Below are 25952 nucleotides of genomic sequence, written 5' to 3'. Positions count from 1 at the left end.
AAGATGAAGAGACAGCAGTGGGTGTCATATGGCTTGACTTTAGCAAGGTTTTTGACATTGTTTCCCACAGCATTCTTATATCCAAATTAGGGCATGATGGTCTGAATAGGTGGATAACCAGGTGGGTAGTTCCTCACCAATGCTTGGTCTCAGAGGACAGTGTTAATGGGTGATACTCTGCCTGGAGGTCAGTAACAGGTGGAAGACACTGGGACTTTCCTATTTAACATCTTTATCAGTTATCTGGAGGAGATGATCAAGTGCATTTTCATCAGGTTGTCAGATGACTGCACATTGTGGGGAAGCATCAGTATATACTTCTGGCAGGGCTGCCATTCAGAGGTACCTACGCAGACTGTAGAAATGAGCTGACAGGAACCTCATAAAACTCAGCAAGACCAAATACTGAGTCCTGCAACTGGGAAGACAGAAACCCTTGCAACAATACAGGCTGAGGATGGACCGGCTGAACCAAAACAGCTCTGGGGAGTCCAGCAAACTGTCTGTGAGTCAGGAGTGTGCCCTGACAGCAAAGGAGGCTAATAGCATCTTGGACTACATTAGCAGAGCACAGCCAAGTGATTGAGGGAGGGAATGGATTATCACAGTAGGAGACTGTCTTAGATTTTTGTGATTGATCATGGTAATATTGGGATTTGGTAAAATGGCTTTGGTGCCCAACTCCAGCAGGCCATAAATCCTGAATAGCCAAACATCATTCCCTGTGCTCCTGGCTCCATCCACTTCGTGTAGAGATCTTAGGTGCTTTACTCACCACATCGTATCGAGTAGCAGTGAGACCTGTGTTGTATCTCAGATTCTTAATCGTAACAAGCACTTTTCTTCTGCAAAACACAGCTAGAAGCTTTGAGTGAGTGCTGATCCCAGCTTGGGCCTGCATTACCTGGTGCAGAGCTGTGTGGACTTACCTGCCAGGCTTCCTGTGCGATATAGCCTCTTTTATTTGGCTTGGCCTGTGGGCTAGGCCTATCGGCAGATTTTATTGACTGTTGAGTCAGTGCTGCAGGATGGAGTTTCGCGAGCGCCTGATCTGACTTATKCCTCACCAGCTTGAATATCTGTGCTGCTGTCGCCATGGCACGCTACATGAATGCATACTGAGTGAAAAGATTGCATTTTTTTCTTTTCCCTTCTAATTTAGGCAGGATTAAGATGTTGTCTTAGTGCTGGTCTTAGGAGAGGAAAAGGATGGAGGAAGCAGACAGTTCCAGCCTCTCTATCACGGAAACCCAGTACAAGTTCTTCACTCGTTCCCCTTATCTGCACAGCCAGTCTAAAACAGTGAATCCTTCCTGAACATGGGGCTTGCTCTTGGGAGACTTTAACTCCCTATCTGCAAAAATTGCAGCTGTACTTTGTTCAGTGCTTTGACCAGTTTCAAGTCAGACAGGTGTTATCTGATTTTGTGAGTGAAGGAAAGGACCTTGCCTGGTCAAATCCCAGGCAGGGCCTGGGAAAATATTGGGACTTCTTATGCAGGAAAATATTGGGACTTCCTATGCAGATTAAAGATAACTAGACCACATCAGTAATTAATCTACCAATGGATTTACTGTTTCTAGCATTAGTAAAGTCATATTCACCTCTGCATACTCTAAATTTGCCCAACAATCCTAAATTGAAAAAAAAAATTACTTTTGGCTGGATGCCAATAATACATGCAGACTTGAACTGTCTTCAGGCTCACTGTCAGCTAGCTCAGTGGTAGTTATTCATCCTTAACCCAATGAAGTGAAAGTTGAACTCAGCCTTATCCTTTTTAGTCTGCTTTTCTTACAGGGGATGAAGGTTATTGGGGTTGCTGTATGTACAGAAAGTGCCAGGCACTTTCTGTGGCACTTTTATTTTCTCTTCTTGAGGAATTCACAAACAAAGTAGATGGTAACTTGGCACTCTGAATCATTCCACTCTCCTGTGCTRAGCATTTCCACACAGTCCTCACGACCAGTTGGGTCGTTCGGTTCCCCTTCCTTCCAATTGCTGTAGTTCTGCAGTGCAGTGTTGTCTGCATACACAAATTGTCCTTCCTTTTCCATGTCATTCATCCCAATGAATGCTCGGAAGAGGCCGCTCTTGGAGATGTAGTCAGCAATCAGGGCATTAGTTGCTTCATCTTTAGGCATTGCTAGTGTTCCTCCTCTATCCTTGCAGTGGATCAAGGCTTCTCTGTAATTCTTCTCTTCTTTGACAATGTAATAGAATTTCTCATCTGTCTCTCTGATGCCTGCTATAACTTTAGAGAGAGAGAGAAAAAAGCTCAATTACATTTCAAAATATATTGAAGATGCTTCTGTTCCAGTCTGACAATGAGGTGATTTTCACACTGGAATTAATCAAAGGGAGAGAGGAAAGAAGTGTTTCTGCGTCTGGACATGCGATGAGCATTGAAGAATAGATTAGAGACTGGCTAATGCGTGTGATGAGCATCTTACACAAGTTAGGACAAGAGCTCTTCAGTCCTGATTGGAAAGCATCTCCTGAGACACTTTAGTAGTAGACATCACTGAAGGAAAATGATCCCATCAGAGCATGCTAAATGGACAATTAGCAGGGTTTAATTCTCAACCATCTCAGTTGCTTTACTTTTTATTGAACACAGATTTAAAAGAGTGCTCTGCGATGGAAATACAGGATTATTGAATAGCTTTCAAGTCCTCTCCATATAGAGCTAAGTGAATGTTTTTCRATATGATTGCTAAAATGAGAGATGAGAGCCATATGGTCAGAGCTGCTGTAGCTACTAACTATGCATTGACTACAAAAGGRGCTGTGGAGGCACAGCAGCTTTAAAAGCCAAACTTCTCATGTGATATTTATCCTAGTGAATTAAACATTGGCAAGGAGGACTCCTGGGTGCTGGAAGTTGATTGTCTCTGCCTCTAGGTTGCTGCAGGGGTCCCAGGCACAGATTTGACCTGGGGTAACTAATGCTTTGCAAAACAATTCAGGACCTATGCCTGGCATAGGTTAGGAGCTGGCACAGGCCACAGATCATTCCTGATGGCCGCAGGCCGTTMAGTTTTGTAGACTGAATATAGATAAATGTTGCTCAATGACAGTTGTTCACAGTTCCAGAGAATGGTCCTAGACAGACTTAATTTACTGATACAGATCTAGTCCTAGAAGTGTTGCCTTTTTAAAKGGCAGTGCAATGTGCAGCCTTTTCAGAAAGCTGTGTTGCACCACAACATTCCCTTCCTTCCTTTTGGAAGGCGCAGTTTCCACTGTCCAGCTGACAGTACTACCTACAAACAAAACTCCTTATAACCCACGTCTTTGAGGTGTTGTTATCTCCCATACTACAGGAAGAATTGTACTTTAGTGAGGGGAACTCCAGGGCTGCAAAACACGCAGCCTCTTGTACAATAAAGAGGTCAAGAGATTCTTATCACCTTTCCTGGCACTATGAGCAGCTTCGCACAAACTCTTTCCTTTTGTTGGCTGAGAGGTCACTGAACCTGAAGGTGAGCAGTGCCGAGGTGTTTAGCAATCTGTGCCGGCTGCTTTTCATGATTCACTCTAGTGTACTATTGATCACTTCTGTACTGTTTTTGCTTCTATTCATCTGCTGCATGTGTCCTTGCAGAGGCAAGACTCTCTGTGGTATGTTTTGAGAGTTACTCGTATGATTTGGTCTTTTTCCTGGTACTGCTCTAAAATAGCAATGGTAGAAGAATAACAATGAGAATGTGGTAAGAGCATATAAAGCATGCCAAGACATGATGATGCTTACCATTCTTTACAAACTTGATAGATGTGTTAAGCCGAGCGACGTTGACGTTCAGTTGTCCAACAACTCTGCGGTACCTTCCACAATCACAGACTGTGCCTGACGCAATACAGAGGGCAGAGAAGTCATTTCTTTAGAAGCCTAGTGTGTGTGGTGGGTCAGCTGTAATCCTCTTTCAAGCCTTCTGAAGACTTTGTCTCGACTTGTGGAGAACTAGTGGAGAACTATCATACTTTTTACATTTGGTTAGATCTGCCTCTATACCCTCCGTTGTTAACATGCTTTATCATCCCTAAGCTTGAAAATGCTTATGGAGGGGTCATAGTTTGTGATCTTTCATCCACTTGTATGGATCGTGGAGTATCCACCACGATCTGAATGCCAAAGCTATTCCTGCATAGCCATAAACACTACTGAATCCTCAGCCTTCTGAAATAAACAGCAGTATCCGTGAAATGAGGAACTGTGTTTTGTTCAGTAAGAGCAGATGTGTGAGAGTGCCTAGAGGTTCCTTTTCTTCCTCAGGAGGACCATGTTAGTGAAGCATGCAGCTGGCAGCAGAGATAATTTACACCAGCTCAAATAATCAATMGCTTTCAAGGGCTGAAGGCCCTTACATTTTTGTTGGAAAACTGAAATTTGACTTTTTTGTATAGATTTTGTTTGAACCTGTTCTCAGGCAGAGTGGAAGCTGCTAGTGGTTTCTGATTCAGAACCTAAGTGATGTTGCCTTTAAAATGTGTAAAACTGATTACAGATATACATTGAAGGTGGGAAAACATTTAAAGTTTTAAAGTTTGTGTTCTACCTACAAAGACATATCCTTTAGTCACCACTGTCCTAYTGGATTTTATTAAAGGATTTTTTCCTTTAGTATTCAGAAACTTTCTTCTGGTTTCCAATATAAATGTATTCCTGCTGTATTCATACATGTTATACTTTTTCTTATGTTATCAGTCACTGTCCATTAATTTCCATTCCTCTTGTCCATCTTGACCTGTATGTTGTATTCATAGCCATCGTTCATGTCCCTATCCTGCATTAATTTTGCTAACCAGATTTTCTAGTTTCCTTCTGTTTGTTTCATCTGTTCTGGAGTTTACTAATTTGTTGGCCCCAGAATTTTGYGGAAATCAAATTCAAACAGTCAATCCTGAAGAGAAAGAATCATCAGACCCAAACACTCTCAAGAGAAAGAGGCATAATATACCTGCTTTCCCCTTTTTTCCAGACACTCCTGATAAGCCCTTGGCTCCTTTGTCACCTGCATAAAAAAGAAAAGAGATTCTCAGATAGTACASGTGAGGACAACATATTTGAAACACCTGTTTAATAATACACTGATGGTCTGCTTCTGGTAGAAAACCTTGATGTATTAGCAGGTGTGCCAAGTCAAACAACCCATGATTAATTCTGGTGAATGGAAATAAGGAGAACACTTTAATAGCTAACTCACTGATAACGCAAGCATCTTGTGTGCTGCTGGTTCCTGGTACCACTTACTTTAAATATAAACTACACAGTGATCTTGGGAAGCTGAAAGCACTCAAGAAACCCATGGGAGGGGAAACTGGGTTCTCTCATTTCCTTGCAGGACAGAGCCTTTTTGTGGATTCAATAGCTCCGTTTCAAGATTAAGCACAAGATGGGGCTGATCTGTACTGAGACACTGAATTGATGTGTACAACATGGCAACAATTTGCGCCTGCATAAAATAGTATCAGTAAGGGCTAGCATTTCATTTCAGATAAAATTCATGAAAATATGGTTCATTTTCATCCGACTTCTTTTCCCCTTGTTCTGTGTATCATCAAAATTAAAGAAGGACTTCTTCAAATGCTATGCTAATATGTAAAGGCAGGTGACTAACTTTTTAAAAAAACACCATCTGTAATTTAGGTCAGGAATCTCCCTGTCTTTTTCTGAAATTAATGCCATCTCTGCTGTTATGAATTAAAACCTCCATAGACTAAATAATGTTCATACTTCCTCTCTTTGTTGATGATCATATTTTGACATGTCTTGTCCTTTAAATGATTTTATTTTTAAGACAAAACCAGGAATTGACTGGCTTTTTATTTAGCATTGTTTGATACCTTGCACATTTACAAGCTGAAATTTCAGAGTTGCTTCATTAAGAACTTGAATAGCAGCAAATCAAAGTAGTGACTGAGTGTCCTTTTCTTCTCGCAGTAAAAAAAAAAGAAGAAAAAATAAGGAAAAATATTCCAAATAAAAGAGGTGATAAAGTGTACAGTCAGCTTAACAGAGATTAGTTTATTTAAAGGCTGAGGCTTTGGTTTACTTAAAGATAGAGATAAGCAACTTGTGGCATTCTTCAATTCTAGGCTGCTTTGGTGACCAAAGAAATCTTAGGAGATAACTATCTGTGTCTTCAGTTGTCTAGGTACTTTTGAAAATTATTTCCTCAGGCCAAATTCTTTTGTTTGCCTTTGATCCTGAGGCTGTTAGAGGCCATGAGAGGTTTACTCGAATATGTTGGCTTGAGAAGCTCCCAGGAGAGGTTGTTTCACCTGCCTCCTGTATTTCTGGGTTAGAGACCACAGAGTTCCCCTTAGGCTGGTGGAATCCTGCTGTTCCAAGGCAGCTCTCCTGGCAGGAGGAGTGTTTCTTCTTATGTCACTGTTTTGGAACACCGTAGGGGAAACTCCATGCGTCTTCTCAGGCTACTAGGGCAAGAATTTCATGGCGTTGTTACCCAGGTAAAGGTGGAGTCTGCCTTGATTTGCAAGGAATATTTGCCCTGATTAAATAGGTGTTCTCTTAAAAGCATATCTCTTTTGGGAGTCCTGAGTGTTAGTCATTTCTTCGGCACCAGTGCAGGTGATGAAGTGCAGCATGCCAAGCAGCAACAAAATATTGATTTATTGGCCTGTAGCGTGCAGAGACACCAATTTACCTTTCTGTTTTACAGCTCTCAGAGGATTTATGCTCCTTACTTCATAAGGGCCTATTTTATCCCTTTCCCTTTTACCATATACAAGGATTGAATTATTAAGTCGTATAACATATGATTTTAGCCAAATAAGTCTCATATTATGTCATGTAGGAAGTAAATAATACACATTTTGGTTAGCTCTGGTGACTAGTTTTTATATGTAAGTTTATTTGGAGAGCACTGATCACAGCCGTTATTTGATATTTTTCCCCACTGGGAACTCTCAGAAAACACATACTTAATTCAAGGGGAAAAAAAAAAGAACATCCCAAAAGAGGACTTACCTTTTCCGCCAATTGGGCCGATTTTCCCAATCATTCCCTGATCACCAATATCCCCCACAGTTCCTTTGTTTCCTGCGAGAAGTACAGGGGAAAAGTACAGAAGTACAGGAAAGAAGTACAGGAGAAATGGTTTCCATTATTTCTCTCCCAAGACAATACCTAGTTCTCTATTGTTGGTATTTTTCCTGAGTTTGTCAGTCCAAACACATTGACACAAATATGTGAGCGTACAACGTATGAGGTATTGGTATTAGGAGTAAGTCAATCTCATAGGTAGCTGCTACCAAAAATAATGCTCCCATTTCTTTCCTATTCCTATAGCTTTATATTTATTCCTCCTCCTTTGTAGTGGAGCTTGTTGGACCTTAGAGCGAGCCAGTTCAGAAGTAAACTCACAAAGAGTAAACTACTCTTTTTTTTTTTTTGTAAAATTAGCCGTTTTCTGGGGTAGCCACCTGAGCTGGATCAATGTGGGATCTCCATGAAAACCCATGATGTCACAATTTCATGTTGTCATATTTTTACAGGCAATACGAAATAAAACTACTAGTGAGTATTCAGATATTACTTTAGCTTCACAACCAAGCTAGCCTTCACTCTCTCTCTCTATTTTTTTTTTCTTTCATTCTGTGTACTAAGGATAAAAAAATCTTGTTCTTTTTTCTTGAGGTTAAGTCCTCATGGCTTTCTGGGAGTCCTTCTCAAAGCAACATAAGGATGTACTGGCTTCGCTCTGTGTGCTTTCCCAGTCCTGAGAGCACCAAAATAATGGATGCTTTTTAATTGATTGGTGGCTTGAATTCTCAAGTAGCTGGCAAATTATGAGTCCCAGTTTAGGGCGTTTCAATTTGCACACCAACAMTGAATGTCATGAAGATGCTTTGTAAATGGTTTATTATTGGTTCTTCTTTTATCTTACTGACTTTCTCTTTAAGATAGGAGGTAAAGTCACAGAAGTGTATATAGAAAGGAAAATGTTTTAACAATAGGAAGAGGATGGTTTTGAAGATTCTATTCAAGTAAAAACTTCCTGGATTACTCTTAAAACATTAGACCACTGTCGAGGAAGAGAGAACACAGATATGCTTTAACATTAGGCCCTAATGATATATGAAACTCTTGAGTTACAGCATGCAAACCAGGTTGACATGCTAATGTCTGCTGCATCAGAATGCTCATCTCAGCTCTTTATGTAGATGTGGGACAGGTTTAATAGCAGCAAGACCTGATAAATCATAGATGCTTTGTTCCCAGATCAGGTGCTTTTTGATCAGAGGAAGCTCCCTTCTCAGTGTGTTCCTGAGCTTGCTGATCTGCCAAACAGGGACAACTGAGATTGGAATTTGTTGAGCATCTTGATGGATTGCTAAGAAGTAACTCTCAAAATTCAGTTTCACCTGAAGTATCATTTCATTTATGGAAAAGTAATCTTTCTGGTTATACATGTGATCTGGGTGGCTGCTCAGTCTCCTCCTGGATCTCAAATGAGTTTGCCACTTGGCAGAGCAATAGTAAATGGCTTATTACATGACTGTTTAAATTTATTGCCAACTCTAGCTGCCTTCCAAACCGGAAAGAATTGCATTAAATTCTCAGGAGCATTGTCAGGTTCACTGATTAATGTTTGACAAGCATTATGAAATTCACTGGTGCAAACAGGAATGAAAAGCATTAAACATCACAGTTTTTATGCACTGCAACAGTTGTACATAGTGTTATASTGTTATTCTCACACCACTAGTAGTCAACAAACTATTATAAATACCTTTTGGTCCTCTTGGTCCAACTTTTCCTTGCCTTCCTACTTCTCCTCTATCTCCTTTTTCACCTTCATCTCCTTTAAAAAAAAAAAGATTGTACATTTCACTCAGTAAATGCAACTATACATTCTCAGAAAGGAAAATTCTTTTTTTTTTTTCCATTGATTTCTTTTTATTGTACATTGAAGGTGCAGTGGCCATGGAATATATTTCTAGAGAAGAGCTGGTGAATCTGAGCATCGTTAGGAAAAGCTGCAAACCTTCCATGTCAGAAAAGCTGTTCCAACATAGAGATTATACAACTCAAAGTTCTATATTCTGTTATATTAGCTGTATAGCAGATAAATAAGCAAATTCTTCTCTAGACAGGAAAGCGAACTCACAAGGGAGAAATACCATGGAATGCAATAGGAATTTAATAACTGCTCATAATCACTCTATGTTCAAGGTATGCAGAAGCTACAGTGATGGGAGGAATATAAACATGTGGCAATAGATCATAAGATAGATGTTTATACTTAGTATGGCAGAAATCTTGTCAGTCTTTGGCAGGTAACATTTATATGTTAATGTATTTATATGTTAATATAATAAACATGTTTTATAGTTATGTTGGTGCTTTATTTTGAAAATTGTAGGTACAGAATATCTGCAAGAGGTAAGTTCCTTGGATTTATTACAGTAGTTCAGAAATYCCCACAAATGAGATCAAGGTCCTATTACATAGGTTATTGTATATAACTATGAAAAGAGAGTGTCTCTTACTGAACACCTTGCAGGCTAAAGGATCAAGACTGCAAATGGTAATTGGAAATAAATGTTATCCTCTTTCTTAGATAGCATGTAATTTTGCTTGAGGTTATACAAGAAATCTGATGCATAACTGGAGCTGGTTTTCTTATTTTCTGATTCTTAGTCTTGAGGCAAATCTCAGGAACAACTTTCCTCTTGTTTTTTTTTTTTTTTTGACAAATATCAGGGTTGAGGGGAAAATGCTGCACCAAACACSCCTCGTGAGTATAGGCAGCTGCCAAAAGCCGTGCTCTGTATTCCCTACCAATCTCTGCAGAAGGACTTGCAGCTTGAGGAGAAGCAGTGCCACCATCCCAGTGCAGGATGCATATGTAAGTGGCAGCTGGTTGTATCTAATACTTTCCTCCTATAATATCCTATGGTAAAGGATTTAGCAATTTACCTATCTGCTGGGGCGGGGGGAAGTTGCTTTCCTTGGTTACTTTCAGACTGATGGTTTCATTGAGTGTCTTACCAGTACCTGCTCATTCCCGATTTACTTTCTTGCCTAACAGGTAGCAAGCAGCAAGCATATCATGGGATGTTTTATGGGGTGATGAAAGAAGTGGTGGCCATTAATTGCAATAGGTAAAATGCAGTAGTAGCTCCTTCACTCCTCTATATTCGTGGACTCATGGAGACTGCTYGGTTTCTGTACATCAAAACAAATGGTAGCTTTAGGACTCTGCTGTGGAGAGCAGACCCACTCCATTGGTCAGGATRCTCTCTGGAGGTGGTGTTGAGTAGTYCTAGTCAAAAAAGATAAAGGGCCARATCTCAGTCTGAGTTATAGGGAGGAAGCATTTGCTAGARGRAACAAGAAGACCTGTGAGGAAGCATCACATCTGCTGTGTGTGCTCATTGTTCTTGTCACTAGCTGCAACAGGACAAAGTATGAAGAGAAAAATGCTATAAGCAGCCAGTAATAGAACATTTAAACATCTTTTTATTTTTACCAGTTCTTCAAAGATGCTTGATAAAGTCAGGATATATTTCCAAAAGACAGGCACCTTAAAAATYCAGATGGAGCCACGTGTCTGAACTTCCAGCTCATTAAAAGATGTGCACTTCTGCTGGGATTATTGTCTAGAGGTCATAGAATAGCAGAGAGCCAGAGAATTTACAGGTTGATTTTGTTGTTGACCTCAGTGCTAAAGTTTATGWTGGAGAGATTAAGAATCATTTATCAGAAGTTTGGAAATTTAGAAAAAAAACCCAGAGTCTGACAAGGAGGTCATAAAACTMAGCTCCAAAGGAAGGTTAATGGCTAATGTGATAAAGGGAAGAAATATGTGATAACAGAAAGAAAGCCTGATGTGATTCAAAGGCTAAAAAATGAAGCTGGATGAGTCCTGATTAGAAAAGTAGTGTTGGGATATTTAACAACTGGAATACACTCTCTGGCAAGAAGGGGAGAAGTAGGAGGCTCTTCTTAACTTCTAACTTTTACTTGTGATATGAATTCATGTATATAGGACATGCTATAAATCTAGGTTTGATGTAGAAACTATTGTGGGAGTTTCTTTGGCCTTTGTCACCTAGGAGAGCAAACTAGACTCCTGCAATCTTCTAAAACATGGAGCAGGCTGTCACCCCGGCAAAATCCACATCACCTCTGTTAGGCCGACTAGACATATCCCCATGGCTTTCAGACTGCCCTATAGGGCTAGGGGCTCTAGAGAAGGAGGGGTGTTTGTGCAAGAAAGGTGTTTTGTTTGTAAGAGACGTTACACAGACAATTACTAGAAAGAGAACCCTGGAAAGAATAGCAATATACTAGTAGATGCAGCTGTGATTACTTACTACAGATATTTTTCCTTTCTCCTTTTTCCTCCAGTATACATACAGAATCATTAAAAATTGCAATGCTCTCTCTCTCTCGCTCTTTTTTTTTTCTTTTTTTCTTTTTTCTTTTTTTCTTTTTTCTTTTTTTTTTCTTTTTTCTTTTCTTTTTCTTTTTTTCTTTTTTTTCTTTTTTTCTTTTCTTTCTTTTTCCCGGGAGTCTCTAGAGCAAACTTTTTACACACAGGGCTGCCAGAGATTTAACTAGATTCCTATGTATGGGCCATTAAACTTGGAGCTGATAAACAAGGTAAAAGCCTTTGAGAATTTAAAGAGTGTCTCAACTTTTATTGATAAWAGCTGATGTATAGTCCCAACTTGTGTAGTCCCTCTAAAAGCCTGCAGACAAAGAAGTATATTCACAGAATCACATGGAATCACAGAATGGTTGAGTTGGAAGGGACCTCTAGAGATCATCTAGTCCAACCGCCTGCTCCAGCAGGGACACCCAGAGCACGGGGCACAGGGCGACATCCAGGCGGGTTTGGAGACCTCCAGAGAAGGAGACTCCACAACCTCCCTGGGCAGCCTGTKCCAGGGCTCTGGCACCCTCACAGGAAAGAAGTTCTTCACATGGAGATGGAACTGCCTGTGTTAATCCTTCCTGTCTTCTATCACCCATTCCACCTTAACATAGAGTAGCCTACTACCCTATGCCATTGTTCCCCTACCTCAGAAAAAGGGAAAAATAATAATATGCCTGGCTCTAAATAGAAAAAAAAGATCCTGAACTTTCCATTTAGCATCTGGGACCATTACAATGTAAGGGTAGAAACAAACAGCGTTATTTAGTAGTACTATTTCACTGTTAATTGAAGACTGGAATAACTCCAGTGTTTGATAATACACTGTTATACACTATTATAATTATGTGTCCATCCTGCCTCCCATGTACAGCAATCTCAAATTTTGGCCAGAAAAAAAAAGACAGGAAAAACAGAAAAAATAAATAAAATGAACTGTTGGGTTATGCTCCCCCCTTGTGGCTGCACATTAATTTGCAATRAGACAGGAAGGGTTGTAAGAGGTTTGCTGTTTGTTTTGGGAAGGGGTTGAGTTGGCTTTGTCTCTAATTTATAATAAGCACCTCTTCCTTCCTCTTGGGTCTTTGTGTGGACAGGCCATCCTACTGTATTATCCAGTTCTTTGTAATCTGCCAGAAAATGAGTCTAAATGCTGGCAGTACTTTGGATTGCACTTGGGAATTTTGTACCATTGTGCTTTGTACTATATGATTTGTTTTAGTGTGGAGAAAAAAAAAAAAACCAGCTCAGATCCCTGACAATCTCTGACATAATGAGCTTAGAGTATCTCGTCAGGCTTTAAACTCTCCTTTGTGTTGCTAACCATTTGAGGAAGTGACAGACTCAGTTTTATCCCMATTAGCTGATCATCACTTTAAAGCTATGGTTGCAAGGGAGTCAGATAGGGCACTGCACTGGCACTTGAAGCAGGGATGAAGCACTTGGAGCTGCTAGCTGAAAAATAGCCCTGTCCTCTCTCTCTGAGATTCCCTCAAGTTGATTCATTTCTTCTGTGTCATAGGTTTAAAATATCAGACTATTAACATGAAAACACAGAACAAAAATATTCCTAGACCCTTTAGAGCTTAGAACTGTGCAAAGCAGAGGAAAGCAAAAGCCTTGAGTACTAAATGACTTGCACTGTCATTTGAACATTTTAATTGTAAATGATAAAGAACAAAATGACTTTTTCCTCCTCCTTTAAGAACTTAGGAAAATGAGGAAGATATAATTATCAATAGGATTTTTATGCTATTGGGAGGCTCTCTCTGCTGCTTTAGGAGTTTTATTAAAATATGTACTGTTGGGAAGTTACATTTTGTAAGAATTTCATTAGTTAGAATTTACTAATCTTCAAGTGGCTTGTATTTTCCTGATGAATGTTTTGTTGGACCATTTATCTGGTTTGTGTTTGTGAATGGAGAAAGGTAAAATTGTTCACATGTGCTTAGTGACCCAGATCTTGTGACTAAGGACTAAGCTCCATTCTTGGAGAATCAGCATGAGCTTTACGTTTACCCTGGTGTTTGCAGAGTCCATACTTATCTGTAGAAGCAGGCTTACCTCTGGATGAGAGCAAGTTTGCAAATTGTATAAAAGATAAAGCCAGGAGGAGACTCCTAAACAGATTCATGCGTTTATTTTCCCAGCGAGCATGAAAAATGCCCAATCTTTTCATTCAGAGCTCTGCAAGAATCTCCCTGGTTCCACCCAGGGTTTTACTGATCCATTTTTTCAGGTGAACTGACAAAGTCATTTTGTCAGGATAGCTCCTAATCCTCCCTCCTGATCAGAACTACTACATTCAGATTAGTCCTCTCAAAGATGCTCTTTCACAGTGATTCTGTTAAATCGTCTCCTCTGAAACAAAAGGCAGACACTGTTCACTGTAGAGACCCCTCCTGCAGTATGGATTGCGCCTTCTCAAGATTAGCTCCCTGCACTTCGTGCTCACCTGTTGCAGAATGCTTGGCGCACATCACAGCCCTCTATCTGTCCTCCATGCTCCAGGGCTTGTTCTTTCTGGCAATAAAAATGTCATTTTTGAGGGGCTGCAGCAGAGCCTTCATCTTGCATCAAATCCTTAAATGAAAAAGCCTSACACCAAGTAATGATAAAAATGCCTGAGAGAACCTGGAGCCAAGTTCAGTGTGGAAGTGACCAATACACTTTAAGGGGGCAAGAAGACTAGGCTTGACCTGCATGGACRTGTCATTTTATGTTAAGTGCTGTGGAGACCAAGGCACCCTGAAGTAGATGCATTTAGCATTATGGATGCAGCCCGCCTCCCACCACAAAGTTATCATACTGAGTCTGTTATGCAGCGGTATCCAGTAATCATGCCTTAAGTTGTTCTGTTCAGCTTCATGTAGTTTTCTCTTTCTTCTCCAGAGGGGGTAAAGCTGTTMTGCGCAAGTAGGACTTGAGATGTCCAAGGGAAAATTCCTCAGTTTTGCATCATGATATTTCCTTCTTTCTCTTTCACATCTTTCTTTCAACATAGCTGTCACCATAGGACTTCTTCTAAGGAGGACAATTTGCATGATGAAAAAGGTGACATACACATGCAGGTCACTAGAAGGCCTCTAGCAATTGATCTACTCTGTATTTCCCTGATATTTCTCAAATTGAGATTGCATTACTATTTGAAACTTGGAGAGCTGTGATTAAATGATGACTACCACAACTTCTTCAAACCAGAATTTCTAATGTGGGCTTTTAGGTGCTGCATGGCAGCTGCCTACACAGTGAATGTGTTGACAAGGGCAATGCTTCATGCGCAGAATGTTGCTTAGGTGTCACACAGATCTTCATCTTCACAGACAGAATGTGGAGAGTTCAAGTGGTATAGCCTTTCCAGAGTGTTAAAATAAAGGGAGAAAGGTGTGTGCATAAYTTTGAAGCTTCAAGACTCCTCCAGGAGCAACTGAACACCTTGTGCTCCCAGAGGAGCCCTGCAGATAACCACAGGATTAGCTCTCAGTTCCTAGGCTTCATACACGTCACCAAGTTAACTCTGAGAACTCTTTGAAGTATTTAGGTATGTGCAATCTCTTTTGAGAGATTTGGTCACTAGAGGGTGCTGCTTATTCCAAGAATTAAAGAACTACAGCCTAGTTTGACTTTCCAATATAAAAACATGTCACAATTACATCAAGAAAGCTTCAGGATTTGGTTTAATTTCACTCTCAGTGTTTTTCAGAATTTCCAGTGGGGATTGCTGTTTTCAAGCYCTGTATGGCTAATGAGGACTGGTATTCTTTTTTGTCCTGTCTTGGAGTGAAATGACATCTTCTGTCCAGAGCTGCTTCGTCACAATATTCTCTTCCCAATCCTTCTTCCTTGCACCAGGTCCCAACTCTTATCTGCACACTTCCCTCCCACTTTACACAGTTTTGAACACTCTTCTGACCCTGTGTTGTGTAAATTTAACTCACCGAAAGGAAAAATACTAATAAGGCAGGTATGCATTTTTAGGTGAGCTGAACTGGCACTGTGAAATGTCTAGTAATATCAATGGTGGCAGTAGAAGCATAGAGTCAGAGAAGGGGAAAGCAAAGAAGCTGAACCTTCCCTTTTGACAAAAAAAAACGGATGGACTCATTCAACTGTACTATCTACATTCACCGATAGCTACTCTTCCCGGGTACCTTGCGGGGCACATGTAGCACTCTGCAAATTACACCATGAAAAATAGAAGCATTTTTTTTGCARGTTCTTGGAAATGTGTTTTCCTTCATCCAGCTTCCAGCCAGACAACCGGTACTATCACTTACCATGGTGAAAGGGAAAAAATCATCAAGAATAAATCAGATTCTCTGCTCACTTTTCCACTTACCAGTTATAAATGTCCACTGACTTGGGTAGAAATACTATTGCCTTCTATTGAATTCAATTAGCCAAACCTTATGTGTTGCCAGCAATGTGTTCAGTGGAGATCTGCTGACTTTTGTCATTTAGGAATGTGTTTTTATAGATGAATGGGACCCATATTATTTCCTTGATAACACAGAAATAATTTAAATAATGGCCCTAATTCTTCTTAAATAATGGCCCTTGAGCTGCCTTAGTTTAATTTTCTCAGCCTTGTTCCCCTGCCATTATGACATCAAAGATCCACGGGTTACTCTGGCTTGAACAGGGAATCAAAACAACAATGATATGAAATACAGACCCGTTATATTTTGAATTTATATTTTTAAGTGCCCATATATACACTTTATAGCTCGGGCCAATAGCTTAAAAGATAAATATATACTGAACTGCATGAAATCTAAGATACATGAAAAATGGAAATATGTGTTGAAATTAAAGGGCTCTTCAGATCAAACATGAGGCGCTAAGAGGGAAGCTTAGTTACAGGTTTGAATAGCCTATAGGATGTGGTAAGGCATTTTATATTTTCGGAAGGAAATGCGGATAGCAGCATATCTGGTTTCTGAGAGAGTTCAAGATTTTCCAGGAGTGGAATTGCGTAAGTGCAATTAAAGCTGAGAGATGGACAACTACACTGGAGACCACAGTCAATGCTATTTTGAGGCACCAGCCAATGTCATAGAGTTTATAGACATCATTTATCAGAAATAATAAGGAAACACTTTACAACTGAATTGCTATAGGGAAACTCCCAGTGTTCTTCAGATTTCATTTCTTCCCATTTTCTCATCTGATTATTCTGATTTAAGGCCTTTCAAGTTCCTGTGTCTAGATTTCAAAGGAAAATGTCCCTGAGAAACCAGCCATAGCCTTGTCCTGTACATCCATGAGCTCAGCTCCCATCACTTCCCATTATTGCYTCTCTCCTGCTTCTTACAGGAGTTGAGAAGTGAAAGCTTTGGGCGCTCTGGTTATTTCTGCCCTCATATATTGCTGGGTCAGATCCCCGTCTCATTTATGTGAGCTTCCCCGTGGGTTAGACAAAGCAGAGCTCGCTGCCTCAAGGCTAGGGCTGGGCCAGTCGCTGCTGCGGTGGAGGAGGAAGTGAAGACAGGGCAGAGCTGGGACAGAGCCAAAGGGAAAGCCCTGGAGAGCGAGGGCAGCTATTTCCGCTGCCGCCGCAGGACAGACCCACAACTGGTGCTTTTGCTTCCACAACTTGAGCTGCCTCCCCAATTCCTCTCTTGGCTGAGCTGTCCCCTTCACAGGTTGGGAAGGAGGGAAAACAAGCGGTGGGGCCATGACTAATTTTGCTAGTCCGAGCTCCTGGCTGCCCTAGGAAATTCGCTGCTTTGTTTATGCTCGATCTAGTTCTGTTTATGCTGTAGGAGTCGGCCAAGAACAGAGCTTGGTCTTTAATGTTCTGGTTACTCAGTCGTGGGTCAGCATTGCCCTACATGACTCTTCAGACGTCCTGTGCCAAAGCGTGCTAGCTAAACCCAACCTGTGCAGAAATGTCCCAGGTCAGACACCAAAAATCACTAGTTACAAATACTGAAAAGTTGTTTTGGCCCAAAGGAAAGACTTTTTATAGAGCTATGGATGACTCTTAGCCTGTGGGGTAGGCCTGTTTCCTAGAGAATATCAGTAATGGCTCTGGCAGAGGCCATGTTTAACTTCTATATAATCATTTTTGCTCTGTAACACAAAAGCTTTACTGGACAAGGCAGCCATAGCATTAGGCCTATGTTCATTAAAAAGATTTGCCCTCRAAAAGTGAGCTGAGCATGACTTAGAAACAAAGAGAGGGAGAGGAATGTCACTTTTTTTTTTTTTTTTCTTTTCCTAGTTCTTACATTTCTATTTTTTCTTCTAGGGAGCATATGTTTACAAAATTTCATTGGATAATTCTTTAAAAATAAACTCCCACTTGTGTTTATTTTCACCAGTGGTGGAACACAGCAGACGGAGGGAACTGCAGAGAGCTTGGTTTGCATCACTCGGGGCCACCAGAGGTCAGACTTAAACTCCTATTAATTCGTAATACTGAGAAGCTTTAATTCAGACTCTCAGCTACTGCAGAAACTGGAAATACCTTGGAGATGTTTGCTGCATTCTTCTTGTCCTGGCAGAATGTATCTTTCCTGAGTATTTTCATATTCTTTGTTAGGTGTAAAGGGCTCTGGTTTTGCCTCACTTGCAGCTTAGATCCGTCAAGGATCTAAGGAGGCTTTCCTGATATTTGGCCTAGTGTCACCTTTTCTTTTCATTCCTTCACTTACATTATACTTCTCTTGTAAAGCCTCTTGTAAATATGAGTACAAAAAAAAAGAAGAATTTTTTGAAGAAGAAGAAACATTTGACATAAGCTAATTAGACAAATTATACATGGCTGGTGTTAGAAATGACCAGTTTTCAGGACACTAATGTCCTGTTTGAACAAGTGATGTGTCCAGAATAGCAACCAAGAACGTCTAGATGATGGAGTAGTGGAGTAGTGTAACTCTTRGACTTCCTGTAGTCCAAGAAATATTGGTTTCTGTGATCTGAGTCACAGAATCATAGAATCATTAAGATTGGGAGGCACCTTTGGAGATCAYCTAGTCCAACCCTCCCCACACAAGCAGAATATCTCAGAATACCTTCACTTCTACCTCAGCTTTCCCTTCCCCATTGCACTGTGTGATGGGAACAGCAGTATAAATGCTGCTTTGTACTGTAGCTCACAGACTACATTCTGCCCAAAGGACAATTTTTCCAGCTACAGCCTTACACTGGGATAGTAGATGAGTGGGAAAGGAACTTACAGACAATATAGGAAGTTTTACAGCTTTGAATAACATTTTATGTCTTGTAGTCCTAGGTGCTTAGTTGCTTAGATATTACCATGCCCATGTGGAAGGAGGGAGTTTCCATAATAGGAATCTGATCTGTGACGATGGAAAAAGCTGACCAACCTACCGTGAGAGCCCAACTCTTCCATCCAGTGAAGTCACTATTGTGTCCTGCCATAGCTAAAGACACAGTGCAGGTGAGGTGTTGAAACCTGTGCAGTATGGGTTGAACCAGATTTCTGAAAAATGGTGGAGGAAGGAGCACCACAGATATAGCATGGAAAAYAGAACTTGTGTAGGGACACAAGTCTTGTGTCACAAGAGGAATAGAGGAACACAAGACCCAAGATGGACACAAGATAGATAGAGGAACTCACGGCAGACGTTCTTATGCCGTATTATTCAACATCCTTGGTCTACAAGAGATGACWGAGGAGTAACAGGGTAGTCTTCACAGCCAGCTTGCACAGTCTTTAGTTACTCAATTGACTGGCAGTCAGAGCTACTAGTGCTCTTGATGGCTCTGAATGAGCTCAGATCAGGTAGGAAGTGAAATAATGCTATGGATTCATATCACTTAGATTGCAAGAGGTACTTCATGACCTGAGATGAATTGCAGCCAGTAGTAATGTAGTAATGGGTTTTTGCTTGAAATCTCTTTTATGAATCATGGATCTTGGGCATGGCAATCTAACTTTAAAGTAGTAGTGGGGTCCTTGCCAATATACTGCTTGATTTTGTTCATCTTTTGATATCAACCAGGAAACAATRGACCAAATAATGGTTAAATTTAGGCTTTCTCAGTGGAACACTTGCAAAGAGCAACAATGTGTAATCTTTAAGCACTCCCTATCCCAGCTAGAAAGCAGCTGGAATCCTAACTACTTCTGAGTCGCCATGGGACCACCTCATTAGCCCTGTGACTTGCTAAAAACAATTCTGTCAGACTTTCATCTCCAGCCTTCCATTTTTCAGATATTAACTAAACAAACTCCTACTAGCTCCCTTGGGGATCATTACATTTTCTTCATTTGTGCTGCAGCAGCAAAAGTTTAAACTTGGATTGTAATCATAAAAATTAACTTGCTGATTAAAAATAGTCCTTTAAGCAGTGTGCATGGAATAATCCATCATAAAAACAAATGAGTCTGCAGCAATACTTTGACTTGAAAATCTATTTTCTCTTTAAAATTTAAATCAATTGCATTTTTAACCCAGTTTTTAGTCTATATAAAATACAATGAATTACTAAAAAAAGAAAGAACCATATTTTGCAGTGCAGTAGACATAGTCTGGAATATATACTTTATATCTATCATAACAAGATAGGTTTGTATGTCATGGACATAGTTTTTGGATGAAGTGCCCTTCAGGCAAAACCACTGATGTTAGTTATGTTACACAAAAAGTAAGTTAATGCAGAAAATTTGCTTTCAGATATTTGAAAGCTGTTTGAAGATAAAAGAACTGCACATACAAGAGCTAATCTAGTTCTTGTTGAAGGACCTGTAGTGAAGGTCCTGTTTAATTCACCAGAAGCTGCTGGAGCAGATCTGATAAATGCAGCAGAGCTCTGCTTGCAGGTAGGCATTTGGAAATAATGACAGTACAGTCATTTTAAATATTTCGTACATCTCCGTGCCTCTGTATCCGAAGTGAACTATTAACATTCCACAATAGGTGCTTATAAATTCATTCAATCTATTGCTACTAACCATACTCATTGTGTGATAAATACAAGAAGTAAGAGAAGAGCTATATGGAGAAAGATGCAGAAGGATATCTCTAACTTATGTGAGAATATATGAAACTGTTCCTGAAACTAAAGAAAAMAAATTCAAGTCTCCTTGCTTCATCACTTTTCCCCCATCACAGTTTCACTTTTCCAGATGTTTGTGCAGTATGAAATAATTTAGATTTTTCACCCCCAGTCAATGACACAAACCCTCCATGCCTCTTTTTTTTTTTTTAAATGTCCTTCACCAGTACTGGCCTCAGCATTAATACCCTGATATTCCTCACCTTTTGGTCCGGGTAATATAGTGTGTGTCGAGCAGACGTCTGTTGTAGGTCGACTGTCAACATCAAAACCAAAAATCTGAACTTGGAAAACAAAAAGCACTACTAGGGTCCCGTATTTCCTTAGCTGTTGCTCTTTCTTGCTGCTCATCCTTGCAGCTTCTCAGGAAATGCCTTTCGTTGTTACAGTCTTAACAAATGCAGCCGATACAAAAATAAATGCTCCACTAACTGAAGCAGTGCAAAGAGTTGGGAGTTACATGCTAGAACAGCTAAATAAAGTGAAGAAGAGAGTTTGACAAGGCTACAGTTATTTCTGTCCTGCACATTATCCAGGATATTTATTTAACAGTGACAGCTGTTTATTCCAGTTTATCTCTTATCTGTGAGATGTTTAGCTGCTTTTGCCATGGAAAATTTCTTCAATATATGGGGATATCTATTTTGTCATTTTTTTTTTCCTTTCAGCATAGACTCTTCACGCACAGCTTTACACTTACTCAAGAGACAAAAGATTTCAATATTGTAACCATGTGAGTGGTAATTAGTTATAGGATGCTTGTGGCTGGCTCTGTGCTAGAAGAGAAGATGCCTTATAAAGTTTAAAGGGACATAACTATGAAAACTGTCATATGGGACATGAGAATAGGTGGAGGTCTGCCATGGGTAGAAGGCATGGAGGCTGCTCCAGCCCTTCTGGCTGCCACATACTGGGTAGCAGGGCCTGAGAGTGGGGCTGAAAAGCTGGAGTTACCAGGGAATCTGTGAATCAGAGACTCAGGAAAGAGAGTTTTATGCATATAGCCTTCCTCACAATGGTTGCTACAAACCCAGATTATGTTGGTAGACACCATACAGAAGGACAGACACCAGATTTGAAACAAGAGAATAAAATGAGCTTGAGAACCTTCCTGATCACCTCGTGCCCCTGTCTCCTATTTCTAAAGGGGAGAGACCAATCTGACTATCAGGATAGATAGGGGTGTCACAGAGCGCATTGTTTCTAACCTTTTTCTTTTTTACCTCTGCTGTATAGGATCATATGTACATAAAGTCGACTATCAGTTTTTCATTGGGATGCTTGGACTTTATAATCCAGGGCAGCAGCCCTCATGGATGAAGGAACAGGTAGCGTGCAATACTTTCATGTTTCCTCTTGTGAAAAAGACTGTGATAGAGACCCACCCCAGTGCCTAGAAAAGACTCCAGCTTTTGATGAGGGGAGCACAGTAACCAGGGACTAGTAACCACTAGTCTAGGTAGCTTGGCAGCAAAGGAGAGGCGACGGGCAGCCACAGACTGTCCTGAAATTTAACTTCTGTATTGTCACACAGAGAAGGACACAACTGCTTTCTAACCTGAACTCCACTGTTTAACTGACTCCACTGTTTAACTGTGTGAGGGTATGTTTKCTTTCCATCATAGGTAATGAAATATTTTCTTAATAATAGATTTTCAGATGCCTTCTTCATTATTTGAGAGCTTTAGCTATTTAGCCCCTATAACTTCTAAGCCTTTTAACAGGCAGGAGTAGCAGGACTGATGTAAAATTGCATACTTTTTCCTTATAGGCTGAAGAAGGGCTTTGATGTCAGGCTKTCACGCAGAATGAAATGTTGGCCAAATTCCCAAGAGGGGTTAAGAGTCTCCTCTCCCTCTCTATTTCTAGCCTAGACAGACTGCCCCACTTTTAAAAACACTTTTTTTGTTGTTGATCTTTGTTTTCAAAAACAAATAGTGGTCTCCGTACTAACAAAAGTCATTTAACACTCTCAGATGTGGCCTTGCTAACAGATAGACCATAGCTAAAGGGAGGGAACAGTGAAAGCTGGGGTTGTAGATGGACAGAGTCATACCAAAAATAAACTTGTGCCTCTGTGATTTCAGTCAGCTCTGACTTGTAAGCTTTAAATCTGTTTTATTTATCTCTTCCTTCTTTCCACTTTCCGTTTTGTGAGCACAAGGTCAATGTAAGAGCAAGAATAGATAGCGTAGGAGTGGGAAGCTAGTGTACTTAGCTTTGGAGGAGGCATTTTGGGAAATGGTGCCAAAATGATGTGAATGATGCTATCTGTTCCACAATACTGAGAGACTTACAGTACATTCTTTGTTATTCATCAGTGATAAAGAGGAGTAAGTGCAAGTGAGACAGGAATCCATTTGTTTAACCAGTTCAGTTACTGACWACATCTAAGAGAACATTTTTCTCATACTACTGTTTTAAAAATATTCCATATTAGAAAAGAAATCAAGATCCTACACATTTTTTCCTTTATGAAATGCACAAAACCCATAATTTTTTTTTTTTTTTTTTTAGAGTGAGAAATGAAGCTTAATATAGCCAAGAGCTTGTCAACTGAGACACTTACTTGCTTTAAATCTAGGAGATCCAGATTCAGATTCTTTATCTGCTTAATTCAGGTCAATGGACTGGAACTTGAAGATTGCACTGGAACCTGAAGATTGTATCATGTTATTACAAGGCTATTGGCTAATCAATTATCTCTTCCCTTAAGTTGGACCAAAATTCCTGTYCTGGAGCTAGGAAACTGCCTCAATAGAAAATCCATCAAAAATGATATACCCACACAAAAAACAAACATGAGTTTTGGCCATCAGCATTTATCAAACCAGTTGCACTGAAAAATCCTGAAGCAGCCCTATTACTGAGGGGGATTTAATGAGGCACATGACCTATTGTGCATCTTAATCCTCATTTAAACAGGCTTAGGAAAGTGTCTGTAGGCAAAAGAGAAAAATAAACTAGGCAGTTGTCCAGATATAAAGGATGTAAAGCAAACATTTCCTAAAGCATGAATGTTTTACAAGAAAACCCCAAGAATCCTGAAAGATTCTCTTTCTTCAAGTTGAGCAGTAGTCAAGACACCTTTGCACAGTACATTTCCTGCTTAGTATCCAAGTAGTTCCTTCACCTGATTATCCTTTGGATAAGAGTTGTTAAATGTCAATGGACTATAAAGTGCATAGACCACATCCTGAAGGGCTGTTTGTCAAAAGGTGGCCAGATCTACAGCCAATTCTAATAACTCAGAGTCCTAGATCTTGTGGTTGGACACCACGTTAATATATCCTGCTTGTTACCATGGGTTGATTCAGCCCAAAGTGCTGAAAGTCCACTGGCATCCTTTCTGTCCCAAATTTAGTATTAAGGAGAAATTCCTCCTTCGTGCCCAAGTATACTTACTAACTGAGGGCATGTGAAGTCAAAGAAGAAAGCACAGTTTTTCTCTGCTTTTCCTGAAGTGAAAACTGTATGGCTTCTGTTCTCTTGGTGTTGGAGATCATGACTATTTGAAGAGTTTCAGTGTTTTGTGTTTTGCCAAGTGCAGGGAGGAAACTAAGCCTAAGGTTGTTTTGAAAAATGTCATTTTTTTGGTTAAGGTTGTTTAGAAAAATGTCATTTTTTTTGGTTTTGATGCTATGAAGTGTCTGCTTGAGCCTGTAAACAAAGGTTTTACCAATGTTATTCTTATCATCAAGATACAATGACAAGACTTTAATATTCCTGCAAATAACTGGAAAAAAAAATCTGTCACAAGTAAGGATAATATTCTCCAAAGTCTTGTTGCTTCTCTGGTCAGTTAACAGAGCTTGTAGAAATTTAACGATATTCCATAACTCTTGTTGAATTTTCAAAGGGTCAGTCCCTGTAGTGTAGGAATATATGGCCTTCTATCACCTACAAACTGCCTGACTCCTACTAGTCCATTTTACTATGTTGAGTTGGATGGCATCAGTCTATCCCTTGTTGTCTGTCTGTATTAGTGCTCCCTGGCCTGGCTCAGGGTTTGGGCTCTGGGAGATACTGAGGTCTATTTTACGACCTTCTTGGGGTAATTTTACTCACCTCTTTATCCCCTCCTGCCCACTGCTCCCTAGAACTTTTAGTCCATGAACAGAAGTTCCCGTGGTGAGGCAGGTGGCTTTTGGAGGCAGCTGTTGCCCAGTCTGATGTATGGCTGGTCAGCACCAAAACCTCAGAAGGAGCTTCAGCTGCTTATCTTTTATATTAAGAAAACTGCTGAACACTTTCTGAGGTGCAGTACAGAGCAGACACTCTGCTCTGTTTTCTAAAAAGCTTTCATTGTGTGTGATGAGGCTRTATCTGGAGYACTACATCCCGTTCTGGGCTCCACMGTCCAAGAGAGATATGGAGCTACCGGAGGGAGRCCAGAGTAGGGACACAGGTATAATTATGGGACAGGAGCATCTCTTAAATGAAGAAAGACTCAGAAAGTTTGGACTGCTTGGCCTGGAGAAGACAGGGGGGGATCTCATCTATGTGCTTAGTGTATCTGAAGGGAGGGTGCTAAAAGGATAGACCCAGGCTCTTTTTGTACCCAGAGATAAGAAAAGAGGCAAACTGAAACATAGGCATTTCTAAGTAAACAAGAAGAAAAGCTTCTTGATTGTGAGGGGGACAGAGCAGTGGAGAAGGTTGCCCAGAGAGCTTGTGGAGTCTCCTTCCTTGGAGATTTTCAAAAGCTGTCTGGATAGGAGCCTGGGCAATGTGCTTTAACGACCATTTTTGACCAGTATGGTTGGAGTAGACCATCTTCAGAAGTCCCTTCCAAGCTCAACATTCTGTGAATCTGTTGCCTCAGCTCCCTCGTGTAGCACTGCATTACAGCTTCATCTTTCTAACTCTTGTATTTCACACGGTTTCTTAGCTCGTACTTAATGTATGTTAACTCCTTCACTGCAAAAACTCAAGGTGACACATGGGCTCCAGCTAATACTTTTCCAGCTGTGTATATAAAGAGTGCAGTACTAGGCCTTTACCTGTATCTGCTGGGAATTACTAACAKAGTTAAGCCTTCTAGCCACATGGTAAGCCACACGGTGAGTGTTCTCTGACAGCTGGTCTGCAGGCTTTCACTCACACTGAAAATAGCTTTGACTTTACTCATATGCCATTAGACTTCCTGCAGAGGCTGAGACAGATACCTATTGCTATTGTTTTCCATGAGAACACTCAAAGAGGCTGTCGAAAGGAGTAAAAGACATTCACGTATTCATTTAGAGATACGATAGAAAGTGAAATACTCAGTGTGGTTTGTAATTGTGTTTATCTAAGTGCAGCCTCTTCCTGTGTCAGAACAGATTTTTGCAAACAAGAGGGCAATGATTCAGTTCCAGGGGAAGACTGACAAAATAAACCCCAGCTTCTGCTGACCTGATGCAATGCTGAACAGTGTCCTACCCTGGGAAAATATTTCCTGCTTCATTTTCATAAATATTTATATAATTCCTTCTGGGAAACATATCTTCTTCAGAAAACTGAACATGC

General features: G+C 40.3%; 1 protein-coding gene across 1 annotated transcript; it reads right to left on the bottom strand.

Annotated features, from left to right (window-relative positions):
• COLEC10 (collectin subfamily member 10) lies at positions 1-20948 on the bottom strand. Its single transcript, XM_026040743.1, has 6 exons — positions 20645-20948; positions 8760-8831; positions 6995-7066; positions 4962-5015; positions 3755-3850; positions 1-2254 (listed from the first exon to the last, which is right to left on the bottom strand). The coding sequence occupies exons 1-6, from the start codon at positions 20790-20792 to the stop codon at positions 1863-1865; spliced, it is 834 nt and encodes a 277-aa protein (XP_025896528.1). The 5' UTR covers positions 20793-20948; the 3' UTR covers positions 1-1862.
• Positions 20949-25952: the final 5004 nt, after the last annotated feature.

This window comes from Nothoprocta perdicaria, unplaced genomic scaffold, assembly GCF_003342845.1.
Source record: "Nothoprocta perdicaria isolate Ctin4 unplaced genomic scaffold, notPer1 scaffold_263, whole genome shotgun sequence".
Taxonomy (NCBI): Eukaryota; Metazoa; Chordata; class Aves; order Tinamiformes; family Tinamidae; genus Nothoprocta; species Nothoprocta perdicaria.
The sequence above is the reverse complement of the archived record's forward strand: the minus strand, read 5'-3'. Positions and strand labels throughout refer to the sequence as shown.